Source organism: Drosophila sulfurigaster, chromosome 3 (genome assembly GCF_023558435.1).
Source record: "Drosophila sulfurigaster albostrigata strain 15112-1811.04 chromosome 3, ASM2355843v2, whole genome shotgun sequence".
Classification (NCBI taxonomy): domain Eukaryota; kingdom Metazoa; phylum Arthropoda; class Insecta; order Diptera; family Drosophilidae; genus Drosophila; species Drosophila sulfurigaster.
The window spans coordinates 54,097,275-54,122,649 of NC_084883.1; the positions used below are offsets into that span (position 1 = coordinate 54,097,275).

Genomic DNA, 25,375 nt, shown 5'->3' on the forward strand with positions numbered 1-25,375 from the left:
AAGAAACACTCAAAACAACAACACACTCATACACTTACGTCTTAGGCGTTGAGCACAATACTTGAATCTTCCTTGTTTATTGCAAATTAGTTAAAATGTTTAACTCAAGAATATTTTGCGGCATTTTGGTAAAATACTGCAAATTGCCGCACGCGTTTTTTGTTAAATAATTTTACACAACAATTAAATGCTAATATCTTAATTTTTATACTATAATGTAAACACGTCCAGTTTAAGTATATTTTCTTTTATAAAATGCGTATGAAAATATCGAAAAAAATAAATATACATATTAACAAAAGGTATGAAAAGGCTTTTCATTTCGGATTTCAAATTTGGCGCGCCAATCAGCAAGCAGTTTTGTATATACTGCTTGGAGCTTTGCAGTAAACTGCTTGATTGATTTAAGTATGGATACGTTGTTAACTGCTTGCTACGATGTAAACTGCTCTTTGCGAACTGCTTGTAACAAGTCAGTCGAATATCGTAAATTGTTCTAAAGCAGTTTTTCGTTCTAAAAAGAAGTTAGATCTCGTTTCCATCGTACCAGTTTTATAATGCAACTTCACTGACATCAATATCGATATGAAATTACAACATTCGATCATTTTTATGAGTAATATATTGAGAGAAATATACTCAATTGCAATGCCAATATATAGTTTCCTCCAAAAGCTAATGTTCTCATTTCCCTTTCCCATTTCATTACAAGTTATGGACCATAAATAAAACACAGTTTTCTTTAGAGGGGCTTTACAACATTTAACACATAATATATTTGACTTTTATGTAGGGTTTTGCTCTGTATTATGGATATTAATATGAAATTGTCATTAAATTTCTCTTGCGCTGTTCTGCATTGTTTTGCATGGATTTTTGTCTACCCTATTTCTCTATTTAAGCTTGTTATTAATTGTTATTTACTTTCAGCTAATTTGTAATTGTTATTGTATTTTATTTATATAGTTTTCTCCGTTGTTGCTGATGTTACACTTCTTGGTGACATCAATTCAATGCCAGTTACAATTAAACCAAAGAATTTTCTTATTTTTCATATTTTTGTTGTAATTGATGATGATGTTGTTAAAGTTGTATTCATTATAGTTATTATAATGAATTGATATTTTGGTTAGTTGTTATTTTTGAGCGATTTAAGACTCTTTCGGCCGCTGTATTCATGGCAGAAACGCAACGCCTAACACATATACATATACATAAATGTAAAGTGCATTATTCATATATATATTATAATTTGTATATATATATTTATATACTAGAATATAATGTATTTGTGGATAATGTTTAAACATGCTACACATTGATATATTGAAGCCGCAATAAATGGTAAATAAATGTGCTCTGAAATCGATATTAAACTGCTTCATTTTTTGTCACTTTTTTCATAATCTTCTTTTTTCGTAACTAATTGTGCAATTACAAACATTTATAGAGTGCCAGATTATGAATATAGTTTTCTTTTTTGTTTTTCTAACATTTATATATAAATAGAATTTTCTTCAGTGTAGCCAAACTTTACACACACAAAACACATTCGATTGTGAATGTATTTTTTTCTCATTCTCCAAATTGTTTTCTTTTTTATATTTAATTATTGTCTGTCACAGCGTCGCGTTTAACACAACAACGTGTGCTAGCTTTTAAATATAATATGTGGAAATAATAATTTGTTTTGTTTTTGTTTTTGTATACTATGTTTAAGCTCTTAAGAAACTAATTGCAAGAGATGTTGGTTTCGCAATTGACGCATGTCTTCCAAAATGCTTGTTGTTGTTTGCTGAAATGCGAAAAAATGTCTTCCAAACACTTTTTAGCATATACTATTATTATTATATTATTATTTATGTATATATGTATAGTTATGCACATTGAGATATTTGCAGTAAATACACTTATTTAATTAATGTTCTCGTCGAAAAACTTCTTTCAGCTTCTCTTTTCTGTTCAATGAGCCTCTGATTTGCAATCGCAACTCATTTTTGTTGTTATTTTTTTATAGACCAATTTAGCTATATATATATCGTATTCATATATATAATAACCAACACTAAACTCTTGGTTAACATTTATAATTGTGACACGTAATTGATGCTGATTCTTTTTTGTTGTTGTTGATATTAATATATTACTTTTCTTTTTGTTTAAATTGAACTCAAAAATGTTTAATCAATTTTGTTTCCTTCTGCCTTTGTAAAATTGATATGCTGATTCCATTAATTAAACAAAAGTGATATCATATTATAATAGTAGTATGTAAATAATTGTATTCACGACGATATGTTGTGTATTTTTGATATTAATTGGTTGTTTGATTTCTAAGCATTATGATCTTCTCTTTTCTTCTCTTCTCTTCTCCTCCTGTTAGCTCCTACAACTAATCCTTAGGTTTGGTTTTGTGCCAACAATGCAATCTCGAAGATCTTCGGATAGATCCTCGAAGGATTCGCAATTGTTATGCACTGGAAGCCCTTTTGTGATTTTGCTGTTTTTTCCGCTTACGAGCTGAGAATGTGATTTTTGTTGTGTTGTGTAGATTCGCTTGTTGTTATTATTAGGTTTTCATCTTATTTTTTAATTGAAATTAATTATAAATTAATTGATTCGCATAGGGAATTTTTGTTTTGTTTTTGCTCATGGCTCATTACAAGTATTTCATTTATATATTTATATAGATTTACTTTTGTGCTTATTTCGCATTTATACAATACAATTCAACTAAACTTTCGCAATTAACAACAGTGAATATAAAGACAACACTAGCATTTTTAACACAAATCGAAATTGTCGCAGAGTGCGACACCAAATTAAATTTCCTTTTTTTTTTGCATTTTTTTTTGTTAGATTTTAGATTTTTGTTTTGAGTGTACAACAAAAAGACAACGAAATAATTTTTATAGTTGCGATCTATGCACCTTCAACGAGAGCCTCAGGTGTGAAGCTCAGGTGAAAAACGGCGATAGATCACAGTTGCACAAAGACCCGCCATCGCCAGTCTTGCACAGCGTCTTGCACACTTCGTCCCAGTCCGGCGTCTCTGAAGTGTCTCTTCCCGCAATCTCAACTTGGGGTTTGACTGCCAGCTGCATTGTTGCTGTCATCGTCAAACTTGCGCCATCTCCGGAACCATGTGAAGCCGCATTCTGCACTGCACTGACCTTCTCCTTCTCCTTCTCATCCTTTTCCTCATCCGAAACACTCAACAACTGACATGGACTGCAACCGTTCAATGTGCGACGGCGCTGATAGCAGAAGCTCGAGCAAAGTCGATCGCCGTAGGAGATGAGAGGCTCAGCTCCCTTGCACTCAGAAGCTGTAAAAGATTTGAAAAGAATTTTGAGATTATAGAAACAAATAGTAAAGTATATCTTGAATAATTATGAAACATGCGGATATTAACAAACGATTAAATTTCTCTTATAATAAGAACTAAAACAGATTGTTGTCATTAGTTGAATTATTTAATTATAATAAAGATAATGAATTATAATAAAGAGATAATGATAATTATTGTTTGAGAAACTATTTCCAAACTAATAAATCTACATAGAATGAAAAAATGTGCTAAAATCAAGAATAAAATATTGGAACAAGATTTTTGTATGTCAAAATTGAACCAAGAAACTTTATTCTTAAATAAAGATCGAAAATCAACAAATAATCTAAATTGCCCAGTCTTTAAATTCAATATCAAATTTACAAATTATATATAAATTCAATCGTTAAATAAAAATAAGTAAGAGAGCTACAGTCAAGTGTGCTAGACTGAGAGATACATTCGAAGCATTTTTAATAAAGGCAAAATTGTGCAATTTTAAGAATAATTAAAATATGCCAAAAGAATATACCGCAAAAAGGTCATATTTGGTATATGGTTGAAGTACTTCATAAGAAATATACCATAGAGCTTAAACTACACCAAATTGTACATGAGAAATATACCATATACCATATAAAGATCAAAATATGCAAAATTGTCAGACAAAGCAGCTTAGATCCTTTTGCAGTAGGCGTAATTTGCCATACTCAAATTTTTATTAAATCACGTCTACAAATTTTAATGAATAAATAATTTAGTTATTATATAAAACCAAACTTGATCTGCGTGCAAACATAACAACTGTATAAATGTAAGTGTATAAATAAAAAAAGGCAAATTTTAGAACTTGATGATCCAACTTACTATAATTTTAAATTGAAATAAAGATAAAATGCTTGTCAACAATAAAAAAACTTGCCAATGCCAAGAATCAAAATTAAACAATTCTGGTAAATAAAACAAAGGCATGATTTCATTTTTACATAATTCATAAATGCAGTTAAGTGTCAACTATATTTTTGGGTTACATAATCAATAAACGAATACTAAGTAACCACTATATTCTCGTTTACATAATTAGCAAATTCATACTCAATGTTAACTATTAAATTTAATACACATTGGGTACTCCATTTTAACTATAAAATTTCATACAAATTTTGTTCTTTTTACTTACCATTTTGCGATCCAGTCAGTTGCCCGCATTTAGCCCAATCGAAAACAGTGTTCAGGATCGTCACCATTCCGCCGCCAGACTTTTGGCAGTAATTCGCACATGGCGTTACGCCGAGGCCAGCTCTGAAGAGGTCAACGAAAAAAGGCAAAAGCAAAACAAATTAGGTAAACAACACTTGAAATAGCAAACAAAATAAAGTCACAGTTGCCGGCATTTAACATATATATTTTAATCGTATTCATGCCCGCTAAGCTCGATTAGTTATCTGGGAATTTCGGAAAGCACTCGAAATGCCAATGCGAAATGTCTGCTCATATCACTCAACACACGATTCACGCGACAAAAGAGTAAAAAAGTTTTGATGTTCTCGAGTTGATTTTTGACTAATTTGTCATTCATTGTGACAGCTTTGTACGCGGATAAACACACTCGGTTATAGATTAGATTTGATGAGCTGAGTTGTGCTCTCGAAGTTGAAGCGCTCTATTATACAGTATAACTGTTGACTTACCCGCAGAGCTCTTTACACACCAAACTCCAATCCTGAACTACGCTGACGGACGTCAGAGTTGACGACGACGACGACAACGACGGTCTGTGCTTGAGCTCATCTTCAAGGCTTTGCTGTGCTGCTTGCAGCGCAATTGTAGCATCCCCCAATGTCTGCAACAGACGTGGATGCTGTGACGTCACGGCGCAATGCGACTGCGCAAAGCACACGATGGTGACAACCAATAGCAGTCGAAACATGCTGTTCTACCAGCTAGAAAGAGACAGCAAACACACACATAAGCTCGTTGTATGTAATGTGTAATGGCCACCATGTGGTATGCGTAATGTAATGCTAGTAGGTGGGATGTGAAGAGGGTTGAATGTAGGTTTGCTAGGTGCGGAACTCGCTTCTAAGCATTGACATCGCACAATGGAAGCAATTGCGCTCGAAATGCAATTATCGCGCGCCTGAAAGTAGGCAACAAAAAAACACACACACACACCATTGCATTGCATCGAGTCTATTGTTATCATCATCATTTTGCTTGCCGCTTGATTTGTTCCTTTCCAGCCAAAAAGCAAGGCTTTGCGCCTTTGTCAGACCCAGATCTAGGTTCTCTAACGAAAAAAAGTAATATTCGACTAAAGCTTGGCATCGATTTTTGCTGCCATCATCCCGTGTGTTGTGAGTTAATTTTTTGTGTACAGCCTTTTTAGCAAATACTCCGCTTGAGCGTGCTGTGTCCGCTGTGTGTCTGCCACACAGTTTGAAGTTGCCAGCGAGCGCAGACACACATCCGTATAAACTTTATATTCCCTTAGGGGGCTCTATATACTCGTTCGGTGTTTTAATCCGGATTTAAACGCTGCAGCTGTGTCTGCTTTTTAATTAACTTTCGCAATTTGTCATTTCATACGGTGTTTGTTTTTTGTGTTTCTTGTTTTGAGTCTTTATTCACCTCTTTGTTGGTGTTGCCGCAAGCACCTCACGTAAAAGATTCAAATATTTTCGCCTATCTGGGTTATAGAGCCTATCTGCGCTACGTGCAAACACAGCCAGGTAAATATACGCTTTAATTACTAAAGTCCTTGGCCAAAACCCTTTGCGGCTAGTCAGCGAATCGCTTTCAGGGCTGGCCACAAGGTTAAAGACAAAGTCGAGGATATTGAGAAAATACTTGACTCAAGATAAACGAAATATTTCATTTGCATTGAGTTATATGTATTAAAAGTTTAATTAATCAATTATCGAGTTAGAATGTAAGAACGAAATATGATTTACTTTAAATAATCTAGATATATATTTATTAATTTTTATATTAGTATTGAATAGAATTCTTTATGGCAATGAAATGAGCTTTCAGGGCTGGCCACAAGGTTGAAGACAAAAGTCGATGATATTGAGGAAATACTTGACTTGACGTTGGCCTTAAGATAACAATGTTTAATTAATTAATTGTCGAGTTAGAAAGTACGAAAGAAGAAAGAACGAAATGTGATTTACTTTAAATAATCTATTCCGCATTGCAATTCCTTAAATAAGCCAGAGCATCTAAGGGTTTTACGCAAAAACTTGGGTAGATTTATTATCTATTGTATATGTTTACACAATTTAGTTACTTTTATAAATTAAATATCACCAATTTCTTAACATTAATTACCCAACAATTTTGAAGTGTTATTTGATAAAATTTTAAGAATTTATGATATTAAAACAGAGTAAAAAGACACCAATTAGGCGTGTAAAGTCATCATCATTCATTTATCTTTCTCTATTTCCTCAAGTAGAGAAGACTAATTAATTATTTGTTCAGGCAGAAAGAGACATTGAAATAGCAGTTACTTGGACACTCGGATTAGTTACTTATCTGCATTAAATGTTACTGATTTTTTAACCTTATTTCCACAACAAATTTACAGTGTTATTCGATCAAAAGATAGTAGAAAGATTCCACTTAAACGCATTATATCATTAAATCATATTCAATTTCCCCAAGTATAGAATAAAATATATGGTATACAAAATTCCCAATAACTAAAATTTCTACAGGATATAAGGAATTTTGTGTCTGAACAGAAACAAATGGCACGCATTTATAAAAATTCTTTGCATTGAATTCCAAGCACAAAGCTTCTAATATATAATTTATTACACAAGTCACAAAAAGCTAAAACGAATTCGCTTTAATTAATGACTTTGTTCAAGGCAATCAATAAGAATTGACAGCCATTTTTTATTTCTTTCACAAATTTTTGTAGTCAGCAAAATTCTTTAATACTCACATCTCACTCGATAGACATAAAATTGATGTACAACTTAATAAAATTCAAACACATTTAATAAAGAATAAATCACTTTGTTGTGCTTCACAGTTCAGTGCTTCAATTAGAACTAAATTCTGAGCTAAATTTTGCACTTGTTTTAAAAGCCACGATACTCAATCAACTGATTCAGCCAGATGGGTCAGCAAATCTAAAGCGAAAATATATTTTGCGTATATAAACACTCATAATAAAGCGTTATCAATTGGCTTGGCTAAACACACGACTAGAGAGACTCGGCTGAGTGTTTTCTATTATGTTTTATTTTTTGACATATGCTTGGCCTATTGTGTTGGCTTTAATCAGAGATAAACAGAGTTAACCAGGAGCACCTAATTATAATTGGAAGCATTTTAGCTTTGCTTCGATAAGCTTCAACCTGTCAGTTATGCGACTAGATAACAATTATTGCTCGTTCAATATATTCTGTGTACTTCTAATAAACAATATCAAGCATTAAAGTGTGGGGCACAGTTAATGCGGGCCTTCGAAGTGTGTTGAGGATATACTCGTAAAATGCAGGTTGTAGGATAAGTGAAGCTGATGGAATTAATTAACAATATATTTATTAAAATGCCTGCAAAAATTAGGATAATTAGCTTGACTGAAAGAAATCTGCAGGCAAGATATTGGGAGTAAACTCGACTCTCTTAAAAAGACAATCGTTCTTCAACTTTTGCTTCAACATTTTCATCATGCAGATATTTTAAATATATAAATTATATTAGGACAATATCTTATTTTGGACTAAAACAGATTGGAACTAAAGTTTAAGATCTGATTTTATTTCTTAGCTGCAGATTTACAATTTATTGGGGACATTGTCCTAGATGCTCTGTTGGCAGAAATATCTATCCGTCTGTCGTCTCTCCGTCTGTCTGTCCGTCTGTTCGTTTAAATACCTACATCTTAGAGACTATAAGAGATAGAGCCATAATTGTCAACAGCACTTGTTATGTTTGTAATCATACCAAGTTTATCAAAAATTTAGACACGCCCACTTTCGCCTCCGCCTTATGGGTCTTAGTTGCTTTGGATGACAATGTAGTAGCATTTGTAATGTAGTACTATATGAATATATCAAATGTAGCCTTTGGTAAATTTTTAGTATTTTTGTGGTATATTAATTTGGTATATTTTTTCATAGTTGGTAGAGGGTATCTCACAGTTGAGCACTCTTTACTTATTTTACATTAAATTAAAAGGTAATTCAGTCGATTCCTTAGAAACTTATATTGCGGATTTTAAATAAATTCAAAGTCATATCTAAATTGTTACCTACTTAATTCTAGGTTGGATGTTACTGCTTTTCTTAATAAACTGAAGACATTTGCAATAGTCCAATAAGTTATATTCTTTATTAAAAACTTGTTTGCTGTTAATGAGCACTTATTCTGCGTATTGGAAGCATATTACGAGTAAACAACTTTTCATTCTTGTTTTTTGTTGTTAACGAGCGCATATTCTGCGTATTGGAAGTATAGTAAACAACTTTTTATTCTTGACTAGAATATATTGCAATTGAAGCTTTAGTTCTATTTCATTTACTAGCTTCACATAAATCTATGGAATAAATTGCAAAATTATTGGAAATCAGTTTGTTAGATAGATTCTTGGTAAAAATAATCTTCGCTCGGGAAAAAAAATCAATAATATATTTTCAAATTAACTGAAAAACGCTTTACTCGTAAAAATAGGTTAATGTGAATATTAGATATTTGATATAATTCTAACATTTATAAATAATTTATAAAAATTTTCAACTAGTCTACATCAATTTAAACAGTTTTTTGTGGCTCAAACAATTTATATTTCATTATTAGGTACTTGAAATTACTTCAACTTCTTTTGAGAAAACAATGCACTCTATATTATATTTTGGAGAATTTAAGTTTTATATGTTCTTAACCCATCTTGTAATACATAATTTTACTTTCTTTTTTTTTTTTTTGCTAACAAGTGGATATTCTGTAAATTAAACAACTTCTCATTTTTGACATGAATAGATTGGAATTGAAGCTTAAGTTCTGATTTTTTACTATCTTCACATCTAGCTATTATTTTTTCTATAATGTTATCCTTTGTAATACAGAATTCATCGTATAGTGTATATATACATATATATTAAATACTTCTTTATAATTCTTATACGTTTTTTTTTGATATTTCAATAACTAAGTACTAAGCTTTGAAATTACTTCAAGTTCTTTTGAGAAAACAATGCTGATAAGTCCACGCTGTTGAGCAGCAGCAGAACATTACAACAACATAAAAGTGAGTTTAAAGTTGATGCTGAAATTCAATTAAAGAAGCGGACAAGATAAACAAATCTATGCGGTGTACAACACAAGTACTACATTAAGACCCAGGCAACAGCAAAAGCAGCAGCAGGAAAAGCGTCAGGCACTTAAAGGCTGACAAAAGTTTTGTGGGCCACAAGCGATGCCTGCATGTTGTGAGATAAGCGAGCCAAGTCGAAAGATACTTTTTGCTGTTCTTGCTGGCAAACTTGGCCAAAAGTGTAGGTAGTTGTGCCAGCTGCACCTATTTTTTCTTTTCTACTTTTCTGCCCTTTTTTTGCACAGTTCCGACTGGCAGCTATCAATGTTACATAAGACTCGAGTAACGCTGAAAACTATGCTATGGAAATCATTCAATTGCGAATAACGCAATTGAACTGCGTATGTGTGTGGGAGTGTGTGTGTGTGTGCTGTCCGGGCAGCCATTTTGCAAAACACATCTCTACGCTTTGTGTGTGTATGTAGGTGTTTCTCTCTACTTTGTTATTTTTTTCGGTGCTTTGATTTGACCTAAATTTGTGAGTGCCTCGGAAAATCCATAAATTGCGCTGTAGCCTTTGGCATACACATACACATATGTAAGCAGGATATATAGTATTTCTATATATAGCACATGCTGGTCTATTATTTACTTTACTGTTATGTTACTTCAAGGTTTTTCGCATCGCAAATTGCGTTTTCCTCTCTCTCTCTAGTGATGATGATGGGGCAATAAAAAACTTTGGGCATTGTAAATGTCAAAAACAGTTGCAAAATTAGTTTGTTAATTAGCTTTTCATTCTGCCACATCACATGGCAAAAGCAGACAAAGTGCTTGACAGTAAAAAGAGGAATCGCTACAACAACAATAACAGCAACAACAACAATTAAGGCATGCCATTTAAATTTTTTGGAAAAACATTCAACACTTTTTGTTGACGAACCGTTGCTCCCCACTTTCCCATGCTCCCCCTTTGAATGAAGCCTGCGCATTTGAGAGAAATTTTGAAATGTGTATCTAGTGGATATGCTGACGCCCCATTTATTGTAGCTCCGCCTTCGCCATGTACAACTTAGCCAAGATGGTTGCCAGAAATGGCAGCGATGACGTCATCGTTTGGCGCCCAAAATCACAGCAACAACTACATCGAAATATATCTGCATATATACGAGAGACGTGCCCATACATAAGGACAACGAAATGCCATTGCTGTTGTTGAAGGTTATGCAACACAAACAGAGCACATATAGTAATGTGTGTGTTTGTGTGTAAAGTGTGTGTGTAGGTGGACTTTTTGCTGTGTGTGTTGTGCGTGGCATAGGCATCGTAGGCAACCCAAGCGGATGCTGCTGCTCAGAGCTCCGCAGATCGTCAGCGAGTGAAGCTGCTTTTTGCCAGCCAACAGCAAACAGCTAAGAGTCACCACAAATCCGACAAGCTAGTCACAGTTAGTCAAGTGGTTCCGTCCCGTTCGGTTCAGTTACAGTTCAAGTTACAATTTACAATTGACAATTTACAATTCACGACGCGTGTGTACAAACAAAGTTTTGTAAGTTTGTAGTTTGCTAGTTTGCTGTCACCTTCTTCCAGTTCAGTCAGCTCTCGCACATCAATTGCATTCTAGTTACTAACAAAATCTTAACTAACCAACTGAGTAGCTAAATTAACTAAAAATCATTTCGCACGCTCTCGCTCGCCAACAATCTTCGTCATTTAGTTTGTTTGTTGTTCTCTCTTCTTGTTGATTATTATCGCACATTTTTCGCATTCGCACACGTTATTACGTATACGCAGCCAAAGTGAATTATCTAAAGCAATACATCGACGATATCCGCAGGATAATCGGTAAGATATCCTACATCCTCACACACACACACACACACATACTCCATTATCAGTGCGTATCTCTGCATAATTCTCGTTGTCTGTTATATAAGTTGAGTTCAGCTCAGTCAGGTTTAAGGTTTTTCGCATTACGCCAGCAGATGTCGCGCTGTCTTCCTTCCACTCCTCATATCCTTGCCATCCTTCATAGTTATATACATCCTGTAGACTCTGGAAATTAGCTTAACACTCACTGCGCAAATGCAGATGGCGTCCAGCTTTATATACACAGCACACAACACACAACACACACTCTATACACACTCCATATTCTATACAGTCTCAGCCTCATTTGAGTATATGAAATCTGTATTTCTCTATATAAGCATAGTCTATGTGCCATGAAGGCAGGAAGGAAGCTTGCAACACCCACACACCTACACACCCACACTCACACACCAATTTTGCCCTTCAGTTGTCCTTGTGTTCAGGCTGAACAGTTATGTATTCCTCTCTTCTTGCTTCTGTTTATTTACTCAATCGTTGCATTTTCCCGCTCTTTTCCCTCCATCCCGAATATTTCCCCTTGGCCTTGCTTTCGATTATGTAATTGTTCGTGTAGGTATCCATTTTCCATTTTTCAGTTGTAGATTGTGTAACACTTTGCTTGTAATTGCCATCTGCATATTGTCATTGCAATTTCAATTGCAATTGCATAATATTTGCACATTTGATTCATTGCCCACTTTTTGCAGGCAACTTTCTCAATTAATTCGAGTTAATGTTTATGATTTCCCACGATTTATTTTTCTTGTTATTGCAGAGGAGAAAATGTCGCTTAATCCGAACGGGTATAAACTCTCCGACAGGACGGGTAAACTAACGGCATTTGGTGAGTACAACTATTCGAACCTAATCAATTCTATTATAAAATATTTTCAGATATATTTTTAAACCATTAAATAAATTAAATCAATGAATCTTTAACACAAATATTATAAAAATATCAGTATAATTTTCAATCTTGGATTTGGAAATGATAACATATTATATATTATCTCGTGTAGGAATGATTTCTTAGATTATGTATGGTATACAAGTTTAATGGTCAACATCTCAATAACTTATAGCACGCTATAGAAACGACATAATTTGACACACATTTGGTTAAACAATTCTATCATAAGATATTTTCAGAAACATTGTTGAATTTTCGAATATACATTTCTAGGAATCTTTAACACAAATAGAATTAATAACTAAGTTTGGTTTTTAATTATGGATTTCAAAATGACAAAATATCTAGTGAAGGGATGATTTCTTAGAATTTATATAGAAGCTCAATGATTAAGAAACTAAAGATAAAGAAACTAAATAATTTCAAACACATTGAGTTAGAATTACATCCTTAAATATAACTATATTTTCAATAATCTTTTCAACCAAATCAAAATGATAAGACCTCTTTCGATTCAACTTATTAGAATAGAAATTTTTCCGAACCTCATTTCCAATTGTAAAGAATGCATTGAAAAATAAATCAGATATTGAAAATAATTTATTTGAAATAAATAATTTGTTTTTAAATTGAGAAAATTAAGTTAACTTTTGCTAGACATAATAATGGTGATATACATTATACTAACAATGTGTAGGAAATATAAATAACTAATAATAATAGCATATTTAAATTAAACAGACTTCAAGAAAGTATTTAATTTCAGTAGTTTGAAATCTGTACAATATTTTATGGAAAAATAACACTAAAAGTGTTTTACTCTTTTCTTTTGACTTTAAGTTTTATTCCTTTTGTTTTATCGACGTAAAACGAACAAGTTGTTTTAGACGAGTCAATATTAAACGAAGATTTAATAAATTAAAACAAACACACAAGTTGATCTTATTTGCATTATTAATTTTTAACAACATAAAGTTAACTTTTATTTAAAGATAAATTATCCTAAGCTAAAATCATTTACGTCGTATTATATGTGATTTGAGTATTGTTTCCCATATTATCCATTAAATATATGTTTAGTCATTTAATCGTCAATCATTACTAATCATTAAAGACTAAGCTGTGGTGTGCTTATCATGATGATAAGTTATTACTAGCTTAAGCAATTGTGTGCTCAAACAATTCCTTCACATGCGAGTACTCCAAACAGGCTCTGCTTCTGTTATTTATTTGCAAAGTCAATAATAAATGAGAGTGTTAAACTGACACTGGCAAACAAAACGCTGCGAAGGACAGCCGCAAGGACACAGAAAAAGAGAGAGAGAGAGAGAGAGAGCAAACACATAGGAGAGCAATTCGATAGTCGAGAGGCTGTCTAGGACATTCGCTGCCAGTTGCAGCAGGAGTTCTGCAGGAGACCTTGATAAATTGCTGCACCGTTTGGCTTCGTTGGTGCGTGAAACTGGCGAATGCCTTGTAACAGATTTTTTGGGCCAGCAAACAAACAGACAAACAGTCGCACACACAAACACACACACACACACTGATAGACAGACAAACAGACAGGGAGACGGATGTGGCGAATGGGCAAAAGTCAAAGGCAACCACCACTGAGAGAAAGAGAGAAAGCAGAGGACTAAGGACTAAGCATAAGGTGCTGCCAGACGCGTGCACGAAATTGAAAGCACAACAAACATAAACCGTTTAGTCACAGGATATTACGCATTCTTACCGCGTGCACGCATGAAAGAGACAGCAACAGTTACATGGATCAGGATCAGGGTTGAGGTCCTGTCTTGCCCTGGACACGGCTGTTCTTGACATTAAGCGCACAACTCCACGCTCAGCACATTAAATTTTATTTAACTTTGCTGTAAACTTGAGGAATTTCGAAATTGCTACAATTTGTCTGCCACGGCTGCTGGTATCTTTTGGGGTAGAAAGTTACCTCGTATTTGAATTGAATTGAAAATTCGCCAGGCTTCACTTGATGCCCTTTTAATGACAATCATGCGCAACGTTAAGTTTCCAATTGAAAGAAGAAACAATCTTGGCGCTGGCCTACATTAATTTCATCATAAAGCCAGGCAATTAATAGCTGCAACCACAGCAGCAGCGATGGACAAGCCACACCCTTTGTGAAACAACCTTGCCACACAGCATGGGGCACAACCCCACATAAAGCAAAGCCACAGCTTGCCACGGCATATGGCTATAAGCCATAAAAACCTCGTAATGTCCAGGCAGCTCAGCACAGGACTGAGCTGTAAATTTTAAGAATCCTTTTAAAAGTATGTGGTGTACTTTTTTATGCATAAGACGGGCAGATTTATACCCTTACTAAAGATTCATTCTTTGAGGTTTTATTTAAAATGTAGACAAAATATATCCTTACTTTGGATTCAAGACTTTCCAATTGATATAGCAGTTGATCATATGCTACATCGGCACTTACAATCTCGACTAAATGTATAAGTAATTATAACAATTTGCATTCATTTTGAAAATACATTAAAGTATGTGTTACAAGGAATGAGTACGTTTATAGGAATGAATATCAGTTATAGAACATTTCGTTAAAAATTGGAACAGTCAAGATATTAAAAAGAATATAGAAAAAATTAAAATGCAAAAGAATGACAAAGAGGAAAATCTAAAGAGAAAGAGAAACTTTCAAAATAATTGAAAGTGAAATGCATATTTTTGAGCTTAATTTGAGTATTTTGATTTTAGGAAATAATTTCAACAGATATAATTTTTATTGTAACCTTAAATTCAGTATTTTAATATATAAATTGGTAGTCTTTCGAAATAACTTTATTGATTTCTTAATATCAGTATTTTAATATATTAATTGATGGGTTTTGGAAATAACTTCATCAGCTATAAATCTTTTATATTGTATTTCTTATGTCCTTTTCCTTTAATATAATTTTTTTTTTTGATTATTTTATAATCATTAGGTTGCGTCATGAACTATTTTATTTTTGATGTATTATAGAACTTGCTATTTTTTTCTATTTATATATTTCAGTAAAGAAATATTCTCCAATTATAAGTATTTTATATAAATATTCATTCTTTTTTTTACTCTTTACTACTTTACTACTCTTAAATTTCGTGTAAAACTCGTCAGTACCATTTGCATCACTTACCTACTCTTAAGCACACTCATTCCACTGAAACTCTCAGGATTCACTGTGAGGGTCGAGAATTGAAATCTGTTTTTTATGGCTCGAGCGTCGGGTTTCAATTTCAATGGCAAAGCTGTGCCACAAATCATCATAACAATAATAATCATATATCACGTTAAGGACTTGCGGCCAGATAAGGCCCAAAAGTCATTTACGCTGTCAGCAGCAGCGCACGCTCTTTAATTTTTTTTCGTTCATGCTCAACGATAAGCGAAGAAGATAGTACATGAATATTATTTTTTATTTTATGAATCATTTTTTGTGTGTGTGCCTTCTTCTTATCGCAGATCTGATGCCAACGACAGTGAGTGCAGGACCCGAGACACGTGAGTTCCTGCTGAAAGTTATCGATGTGTTGTTGGACTTTGTGAAGGCAACAAACGATCGCAATGAGAAGGTGCTCGACTTCCATCATCCTGAGGACATGAAGCGATTGCTCGACTTGGATGTACCTGACCGAGCGTTGCCGCTGCAGCAGCTGATCGAGGATTGTGCCACAACGCTGAAGTATCAAGTGAAGACGGGTAAGTGGGTGAATGAAAGGTGAAAGACTTTCCCAGGGGTGGCTTATCAAATGTTTACACAGCCAGTTGGTGTTAATCAAATTTGTCTCTGCATAAATTTGCATAGCATATGTTTGACTGACAGAAATTATAGAACACTTTTGCAGGGCGCGTGCCCAAATAACTTGCGGTCGCATTAAGGACACAAAGTGTGCAGTCTTGTAGATAAGCACATTAGCTGCAAGGACATCACAGGCAACAGAGAAGAGACTGCGAGACAACAGACAATGCCATTTTATGGCCCATTGAGCTGTGCTCGTCCCCAGTCGACTTCTTGTTTACACCTTTCAAAAACACACACTCCACTCCACTCCACTTATCCGTCTAATTCTGTAAATCTCATTTGCCATCAATCATAAATCAGCCACAGCCAAAAAAAAAAAAGAAAAGGGTTCTCGTTGGCAGCAGCTTTAGCAGCCAAAAGTCATTCGCACGTTTCACTTTTTGTTGGTTGTTTTCTTTATTGGCGCTGAATATGCGCCTGATTTCATTGAAAATTAATGCCAGGGGTGGTCAGGACATCGTCAGGACATCGTCAGAGGACAGGAGCGAGCGCACGTGACCGCAATTGTGTTTGGAGTATCGATAATAAGCACCCCCGGAAGTTGTGGCCTTGTCTAGGAAACTGCCTGAGCTTCCGTCACTTCCCTTTTCCGCCCCCCTCATTTTTACTTTGCTCTGGGAACGTCGGAAATTATTCTTTTGCCTTCTGAAATTTCGGTAGCTAAAAATTGAATTAAAACAAGTCTGAGATTGTGATGTAATCAATGATTGGCTGAGTAAACCAAGATTTTATTATGTTTGGAACATTCGAAGAATAGCATTAAATCAATATTGTGGTTGAGGAGTGAAGTAAATGGGAGAAAGAAGTAAAAATGAAGAAGAAGGCAATAACAGTATCGTATATTCGCGAAACATTTAAACAGAATATTTCTTAGAAACATTATTTTAAAGAATACATTTATATAATTGTTTGAGATTAATTGAATTCATAACAGAATTTAATGTCTTGATAGAGAAATGAAAAATGCACTTCATGGTATATTTTGAATGTAGTATTGTATCAATATACCAAATATAGCCTTTGGTATATATAGAATATATAGTATATATTTTAGTATTTTATCGGTATCGAGCCGAGCACACTCGATTGTAACTTTCTTACTTGTTTCCTCTTATAATTATAGTATAGCAAACAAGTAATTACACATTTTGTGGGTTAGCATTCTCAAAATCTTCTTAAATAGAATTCAAGCTAAATATATTTATTCATCTTTCAAGTTTCCAAATATATAGTTTAATACTATCCAAGAAAATAAAAATATTCTTAACTTTTTTACTCTGGTGTTTAATATTGAATGTTTTTATCAATATCTTTCAAAGTAAAATTTAAGCTGACGAGATTTTTTTTAAAGAGTAATATACATTTTTCATTAAAATATATATCAAAGTCACAGAAATTATTCTTAAAACAGAAAATAATGAACTTAAGTATATATTCTCTATATTAACATTTAATATCCAAGTTAAATATGAAATTTCGCCTCTATAAGTACAAATTCAACTCTGTCTCATTGAAGACTCGTCAACTAGCTAATTTGCAATCGAAAATCCAGCGCACAACGTGCACAAATTGATGTACTCAAAAGGATATTGAAAGTTTTCGGCAATGGAATTTCCTTTTTAGTAGCAGACGCAACATTTTTGCGTAAACTGGCATGATATAAATCCCATTTATGATCCATAATCTCACATAATGCGCACCCTGCACGAGGGAAACATGATATGCCAAGGCAGAGAGAGGCCAGGCCATGAGGCCAAAGGCAGGCTTTTGCTGTCTGCCGACGAGTCGACGACTCTATATAAAAAGGGGAGCTTTAATCAAAATCCGTTGTTATTTTCTGACTCGCTGCATTCCTGATCCTTTGATGCGAGTGAATGACTGACTGCCTGACGCTCTAAGGCCGTCGTAGTCTGGCCAGGACTCCACTGAGTCGTGTGTCTAGGTCGAGGGTGCGTCGTCTTCTGCTGCTGTGGCTTGTGGCAGCTGCAGCCACATGGGCAAATTGAAATGTTTGAATGCCGACGCTGATACATTCTATGTGTATGGGTGGATTTAGCCTTGTGGGCAATGGGATTTTAATCACACGACTTATGGCACTCAAGATGTGAACTGACAGACGCCCCCAGAAGCAACAATGAAGGGTTCGCCAGAGCATTTAGCGAAGGGGGAACTTCGACAGCTTCCTGCTGCTTCTGTTGTTGTTTGCACTGAAAGCATTTTGTGATTTTTCGTGGGATTTTCAATGCCCAGCAAGTCGCAATTAGCTGCAATAAATGAGCAATTTAAGACACACTCGAAACAAGAAGATTTCGCTGCTTACATGGACTTCAGTCTATTGATTTTGCTGACCCCCAAAAAAAAGTGTAAAAATAAAACAATGTCTGCCCTTGAACGTATGTACTTCCGGCCTTGTATTGAACGCCAGCGAAGCATATGAAAAAAAAGGGGGCCAACGACTGTTGCTTTTGTTTCAGCTACGAAATATTTTTAATATAAAACAAAAAACAAGAGAACGCAGCTGCCAGGCACATCTGCTGTCAGCTTAAAGGACTCCGGTTGACAGTCAAGACAGCCATGGCGAAAATGGAAAAGCGACAGGCATTTTCAGCTACATTAAACTCACGAATTTTCTCTCATTTCTCACTCACTCAGGTCATCCGCACTTCTTCAATCAGCTGTCGTGCGGATTGGATCTGGTCTCCATGGCTGGCGAATGGTTGACAGCCACTGCGAATACGAACATGTTCACATACGAGATCGCTCCGGTCTTTATCCTTATGGAGAACGTGGTGCTGACCAAGATGCGTGAGATTATCGGCTGGTCAGGAGGTGACTCGATCCTCGCTCCTGGTGGCTCCATCTCCAATCTCTATGCCTTCTTGGCCGCTCGCCACAAGATGTTCCCCAACTACAAGGAACACGGTTCCGTGGGTCTGCCCGGCACTTTGGTCATGTTCACATCGGATCAGTGTCATTATTCGATTAAATCTTGCGCCGCTGTCTGCGGTCTCGGCACCGATCACTGCATCGTGGTGCCATCCGATGAGCATGGCAAAATGATCACCTCCGAGCTGGAGCGTCTTATTCTGGAGCGCAAGGCCAAGGGCGACATTCCCTTCTTCGTCAATGCCACCGCAGGAACAACTGTCCTGGGAGCCTTTGATGACATCAACACGATTGCTGACATTTGCCAGAAGTACAACTGCTGGATGCACATCGATGTGAGTAATCACCTGAGAGGGAGTCACTTATTAAATGTTCTAATCAATTATTCCCGATTCCTTTCTTTGCAGGCTGCTTGGGGCGGTGGCTTGCTCATGTCGCGAAAACATCGTCATCCCAGATTGACTGGCGTAGAACGGTAAGTTCAATTTTATTATCTACTTTTATATTTTTAAGGGGCAACATTAAAATATATTATTAAATTTAAAAGAAAAAGTTCAAGTATAAATAAGTTCTTTATCGTATAAATTATGTGTCACATGTTTTTAATGATTGTATCGTAATGGGAAATGAAGCACAGAAAATATATATCGCGTAGAAGATATATCGAGTATGATATATATATTTAGTATGGGATATATATAAAGTATGAGATACATATCGAGTATGAAATCTCGAGTATGAGATATATTTTATGTGCCTTATTTCTCTTTACAGTGACACAATCATTTACAACTTATGATACATAATTTATGTGGTAAACAATGTAGTTAGCATTTCATTGAAGTTTTTGTGTATTATTTATGTTATCATTAATAAAACTTTCTATAATGAAAGGAATAGACGTACCAAATTAAATGCGATTTAATGAATGAGACTATTTTCTTCACATAACTTAGATTTGAGTGTATCTTTATGATTCTGACTCTCGTCAAATCCTAATCACAAAAGCAAGTCCAAAATGTTCTATTGTTTTAATTATATTATATTATTCGCTAAAATGTTTTTGAATGAACAGAAAGGCACCTTTTAGTGTTAGAAGCATATTCTTTTTCATTTTGGGTATCAATTTTCCCAATTTTGTTGAGAAATGTGTTTACTCCAAAAATATACTTAAAGAGCTTGCTCAGACAAATGAATGAATTCATTTCGTAAAGTAAATTTCGAATGTATTTGACTAGAATGAATTTTAAAGAAAGTATAAAATTTGTTGGTTTAATGGTTTGTTGATAAAAGATATCATTAAAAAAAAACAATTTTTTATTAAATTAATATATAAAATTAACGAAAAATATTTAAAATTAGAATAATATATTTATTGTAAAAGTAATCAAAAGCATTTTTTTATTTATTTTATTTAAAATTGTGTTTCCTGACTATAAAGTCAAGTTAAAGTGCAAATTTCAATACATTTCAATCATTTTGATACTTAAATTCTATTCAAATACAACTTAAGCCAGACAATCAATATTATCAAGTGAATCTTTAAGTTATTTGTGTTGTTATGTCTCACTCTGCAGCTCAGCTCAGCTCATTCATCATGTTGTTTGGCCCTTTTTAGCCAGTTTTGCCCTCATATGCGGCAGTCAAAACAAAAAATTGAAATCTCTTGTTGTGCAAATTCAAATCTAAATGCTCCCAAATGGCCCGCATGACGCTGAACAGAATGCACTGCTCTCGCTCACACTCTCTCTTTCTCTCTCACTCTCTGAACCCTCAACGACATATGGGAAAAATCTCAATTTGTCATTTAGTGCCTCCATCAGGTGTTCAGAGCTTATAGGGATTACAAGGCCCAAAGCCGAGTGCATTTTCGTTTACGTAAAAGACAAACAAATGAACAAAGTGGATTTTCAACCCGCACTCCCTTTTGCTACCCTTCTCCGACTCTCCGACTCTCTGACTTTCCATCTGCCACCCTGCAACAAAAAAAGGAATGGTGAGCATTACTTACACAACAATTACGCCAAACAATAGCTGGAGGGCATTCGAAGTTGCTTTTGCTCGAGATGTTGCACTGCAAGGAATTTTTAATTTTAAAGTTAAAACGTGAGAAGGAAGAAGGGAGTCTGTAAGTGCACTTTAGCTGCCGCCTCTGTAACCCCAAATCCTTGCAGAGCTTAGGCAAATGTCGCTGTTGCAGCTGTCGTCTCCTTTGTATTGACAGCTTGCGGTCAAGGGAATGGCACATAAGCAGTTTCAAATTGATGAGGACTCCATCCATCAAGTGGGCAACACTTGCTATTCATTCAATTTGAGTGCTGTGGCATGCAAATTGACGAGGCTCGGCATTCAGCGCTTTATAAATTAATCATTTGCGGTCTTAGCCGAATGTTGATTAATGGCGACAAGTCTAGGAGCTGCACTTAATTCGCCTGAGTTCGAAGAAAATCCTAAAACAATGCCAAGTTTGCCACAAACTTAAATGGCAAACACACAAGCGCCACATGCCGCCACTCAAACTGAAGCATACTTACAGGCACTCCATAAGCATCATGTTTATAGACACCCATACAAACACACACACTTACACACACTCTCAGCTGTAGATAACTGTAAATAGCTCCCCCAGGGATGTTTAGCGACAGCAACGTCTGTCATCCCTCAGGGCTGCCTTCGGGGTTGCGCTCGCTTTGAATTCAATTAAAGTGCTGCGGCCTGAAATTGCCACAATTTATGGCACTTGCCTCACTCGTTCACTGTTCGTGCCTCCAACGAGGGGTGTGAGGCAGGACGAGGCGAAGGCACAGGGGGTAGCTTAGTGTTAATTGTTTGTAATTTGTAATTGAATGTCATTTAATAATATTTGTGGCTCGTTCTGATTTGACTCTTTGCAGCGCCGATTCGATCACCTGGAATCCACACAAGCTCATGGGAGCGCTGCTCCAGTGCTCGACGATTCACTTCAAGGAGGATGTGAGTAGCAAAACTCTTTATTTAGAAATATGATTTGAATAGTAGTTTAATATTTAAAAATAAGAGCAAGCCTTTTAATACCTTCTACAAAGACTTTCAATCAACTAAGTTTCGATTCATGCAACATTTATACACAGTTCAGAACTTATTATAACTTTTTTACCAACAAATCCGTCTGTCCGTCCGTCCACCGATAAAAACATCTCGCTCTCAGAGACTATAAGACTTAAAGCTATGAAACTTTGTAATCAATCTTAAATTTTATTATTCTAATTAAATTAAAATAAAACAAGGTTAGCAATAGGGGTTTCATATTTGTATAATAAGAAGAAACCTGTCAATACCTTCTATAAAGGTTTTCAGTCAACTAAGTTTCAATTCATGTAACACAGATAAAGGCAGTTCAGGTCTTATTCTGACTTATGTATGTATATCAGTTGACTCAATACCAACAAGTCCGTCTGTCCGTCCGTCCACCACCAAAATCATCTCTATTTTAGAGACTATAAAGACTTAAAGCTATAAAACTTTCTATTCAATCGTACATTTTATTATTCTAATTAACACCAACAGAAGATTCTACAAAAGGAAACAATCTTAGGAGATATTCTTTTAAAATAGTTTTTAAATGAAATATAATTTTTGGTATATTTATAACACTTAAGTATACCAGTTTTTCTTCTGCACAAGACATAAATTTATATTTAAGGAAAGTATATTTTTTTTTTTATAAATTTAAATGTTGTTAATATATTACCTACTTTAAAGGGTTTTTTCAAGTTGAGTACACTTGAATTTTCATTCCTATTTTTTTGCAATGCAGCGTTCCCAACATTCTTGTGCATATCACAATGTTTGTTGTTTATCCAAAGAATTCCAATTGTATTTCGAACAATTCCTTGTTATTTTTCATGCCAAACAAATGGTAGACAGGCAGTCTAGCAGAGTCAGGTTTGTCGACTGCTCCGAGGGGTTGTCGCAGCTCGATGGCACAATGAATGAGCACAAAACCTTGCAATAGAAACACCCTTCGAATTGGTCTCTTTTTATATTTCTATTTTGTTGGGGAGTATTAGTATGCTGTGCAATATGTTGCCATCGGTCACAGTTGCGCCTTTTGGCAGGCGGAATTTTAATTAAAATTTCAACTTGACTTATGAGCACTGAAACCCCAAAACTTCAATACTTTTATTTCCGCCACAGGGTCTGCTCATCAGCTGCAACCAGATGTCGGCCGAGTATCTGTTCATGACCGATAAGCAGTACGATATCAGCTACGATACTGGCGATAAGGTCATCCAATGTGGTCGCCACAACGACATCTTCAAGCTCTGGCTGCAATGGCGTGCCAAGGGCACCGAGGGCTTTGAGAAGCAGCAGGATCGCTTGATGGAACTGGTGCAATATCAGCTGAAGCGCATTCGCGAGCAATCCGATCGCTTCCACTTGATCTTGGAGCCCGAGTGCGTCAACGTTTCGTTCTGGTATGTACCCAAGCGTTTGCGTGGCGTTCCCCATGACAGCAAGAAGGAAGTGGAGCTGGGCAAGATCTGTCCCATCATCAAGGGACGCATGATGCAGAAGGGTACACTCATGGTGGGCTATCAGCCCGATGATCGCAGACCCAACTTCTTCCGTTCGATCATCTCGTCGGCTGCCGTCACCGAGGAGGATGTGGACTTTATGCTCGATGAGATTCATCGGCTGGGCGATGATTTGTAAGTTGGTTCTCAAGCATTAGTTTTCCAAAAATCCAGAGATCAATGTAGCTACAACTATTGCGTAGTTCATACAACCAAGAAGTATCTTTAAGGTAAAAAGCATATCATAAGAACGCAAAATAACTTCCAACTTATCAAAAGTTCAATGTTGCTGTAAATTTGTTTGAAATGAAAAACGAAATAAGAAATACGAAAAAAAATTAAATTATAAAATGAAATGTTAACTATTTAAATGTTACGTTTGATTCCGTTCTTCAGTTAAGTCATTTGTAAGCATCAGGCCAGTGTTGGAAAACTACTTATTAACTATGTACTCACATACTTATAATCAAAGTGTTGCAAAATGATTAAAGAACAATGCCAAGTTGATTTTACGTTTCACATTCAAAGAAAACAAATGTTTATTACGACTGTTGCACATTATAAACAAATCAAATATTATATATAGTGAAAAAACCCCCCATATAAATATCTATATGTATATTTATAAATCAAGACAACACAACTACAAAAACCACCCACGTTCACCACCAGAAGAAGGAAAAACGAACCCAAATTAATTTTGGAATGCAAATGCATGTTTTGAGGCTGCTAAAGTGTTGACAATTGTTTTCAATTATTTCAAATTCCATAGTAAAATCTGTTGCAAAGTATATATCGAAGTTGATCAATGGCAAAGTTTATGCTTCCGGCAATAAATGTACCTTTATATCAAAAGAGACCTGTGCTTGTTAAACTCTCTACACGTATAATCGCAATCCAGAACAATAATTGTTAGAAAATTTGAAGAAGAATGCAAAAGCTCATTGACTCTCTCTGTTTGTTGTAATTGAGTTGATGAAGGACCCAAGGATCGATCCTGGGCCACAACTAGTCCAAGTATCGAACTGTGCTATATACACGAATACGTATTAATGAATGAAATTAGTTGCAATTTAGTTACAAATTTGTGTTGAACATGATAAATGTCTGATATACTTATATACATATATAAACCTATATACATATATTCGGTGTCAATTAAATGCAATTAAACAAAACGTAACTCAATCAAAATGTTGGAATATTATTACGATTGATTTTTGGTTCAACTCTGTTCACTTGTTTAAGAACAGCAGCCGCGTGTTGGACATCGAATGAAAGAATTAATGATCGAATTGTTATCACAAAATACACACAAAAATTAACATAACAAATTAACACACGCGCTGTACACATAAATATCCTTTGAAAGTATAAATAATTCAATATTACATAGATATTATATACATTTCTTGTATTTTAATGTGCTGTTGACTAAGTTCAATCGAATCAAAATAACAACTATGTGTATATCAGAAATATGTATTTAAATTTAACTTTTAAAATCACATTATTTGCATTTTATGTATGTATAAATTGATGTATAATGTATTTGAGAATTACAATTCGAATAAAACAATTATTCCAGCATCTAAACAAATATATACATAATGAGTAAATAATAAATCAAAGTAATCAAAGAGCAAGATAGAAGTTTCTCTTCATTATTTTGGGGGGGCTTGTTTTCTTAAGAGAGCGATTAAAACCTGCTGAGACGACAAAAGA

At 34.9% G+C, this 25,375-nt stretch overlaps 2 protein-coding genes across 3 annotated transcripts; one reads left to right on the plus strand and one right to left on the minus strand.

Moving 5' to 3' along the window:
* Positions 1-1,133: 1,133 nt before the first annotated feature.
* On the minus strand, positions 1,134-7,418 carry LOC133845154 (uncharacterized). The gene is made up of 4 exons (XM_062279522.1): positions 7,287-7,418; positions 5,023-5,274; positions 4,512-4,633; positions 1,134-3,328 (listed from the first exon to the last, which is right to left on the minus strand). The coding sequence occupies exons 2-4, from the start codon at positions 5,259-5,261 to the stop codon at positions 2,958-2,960; spliced, it is 732 nt and encodes a 243-aa protein (XP_062135506.1). The 5' UTR covers positions 5,262-5,274; positions 7,287-7,418; the 3' UTR covers positions 1,134-2,957.
* Positions 7,419-10,964: 3,546 nt separating this feature from the next.
* LOC133845149 (glutamate decarboxylase) lies at positions 10,965-24,505 on the plus strand. 2 transcript variants are annotated; one of them, XM_062279518.1, is made up of 8 exons: positions 10,965-11,154; positions 11,400-11,450; positions 12,253-12,321; positions 15,869-16,105; positions 18,861-19,429; positions 19,502-19,569; positions 21,989-22,067; positions 23,271-24,505. In XM_062279518.1, the coding sequence occupies exons 3-8, from the start codon at positions 12,261-12,263 to the stop codon at positions 23,787-23,789; spliced, it is 1,533 nt and encodes a 510-aa protein (XP_062135502.1). In that variant the 5' UTR covers positions 10,965-11,154; positions 11,400-11,450; positions 12,253-12,260; the 3' UTR covers positions 23,790-24,505. The 2 variants fall into 2 exon arrangements, with proteins under 2 accessions (XP_062135502.1, XP_062135501.1); XM_062279517.1 differs by lacking the exon at positions 11,400-11,450.
* Positions 24,506-25,375: the final 870 nt, after the last annotated feature.

Coding starts and splice junctions, on each gene's coding strand:
- LOC133845154 (XM_062279522.1), bottom strand. CDS start 5,261: ATGTTTCGACTGCTATTGGTTGTCACCATCGTGTGCTTTGCGCAGTCG. Junction 4,634..5,022: donor GTGTGTAAAGAGCTCTGCGG/GTAAGTCAACAG, acceptor TGACCTCTTCAG/AGCTGGCCTCGGCGTAACGC. Junction 3,329..4,511: donor ACTGACTGGATCGCAAAATG/GTAAGTAAAAAG, acceptor AATCTTTTACAG/CTTCTGAGTGCAAGGGAGCT.
- LOC133845149 (XM_062279518.1), top strand. CDS start 12,261: ATGTCGCTTAATCCGAACGGGTATAAACTCTCCGACAGGACGGGTAAA. Junction 16,106..18,860: donor GAAGTATCAAGTGAAGACGG/GTAAGTGGGTGA, acceptor TCACTCACTCAG/GTCATCCGCACTTCTTCAAT. Junction 22,068..23,270: donor CGATTCACTTCAAGGAGGAT/GTGAGTAGCAAA, acceptor TTTCCGCCACAG/GGTCTGCTCATCAGCTGCAA.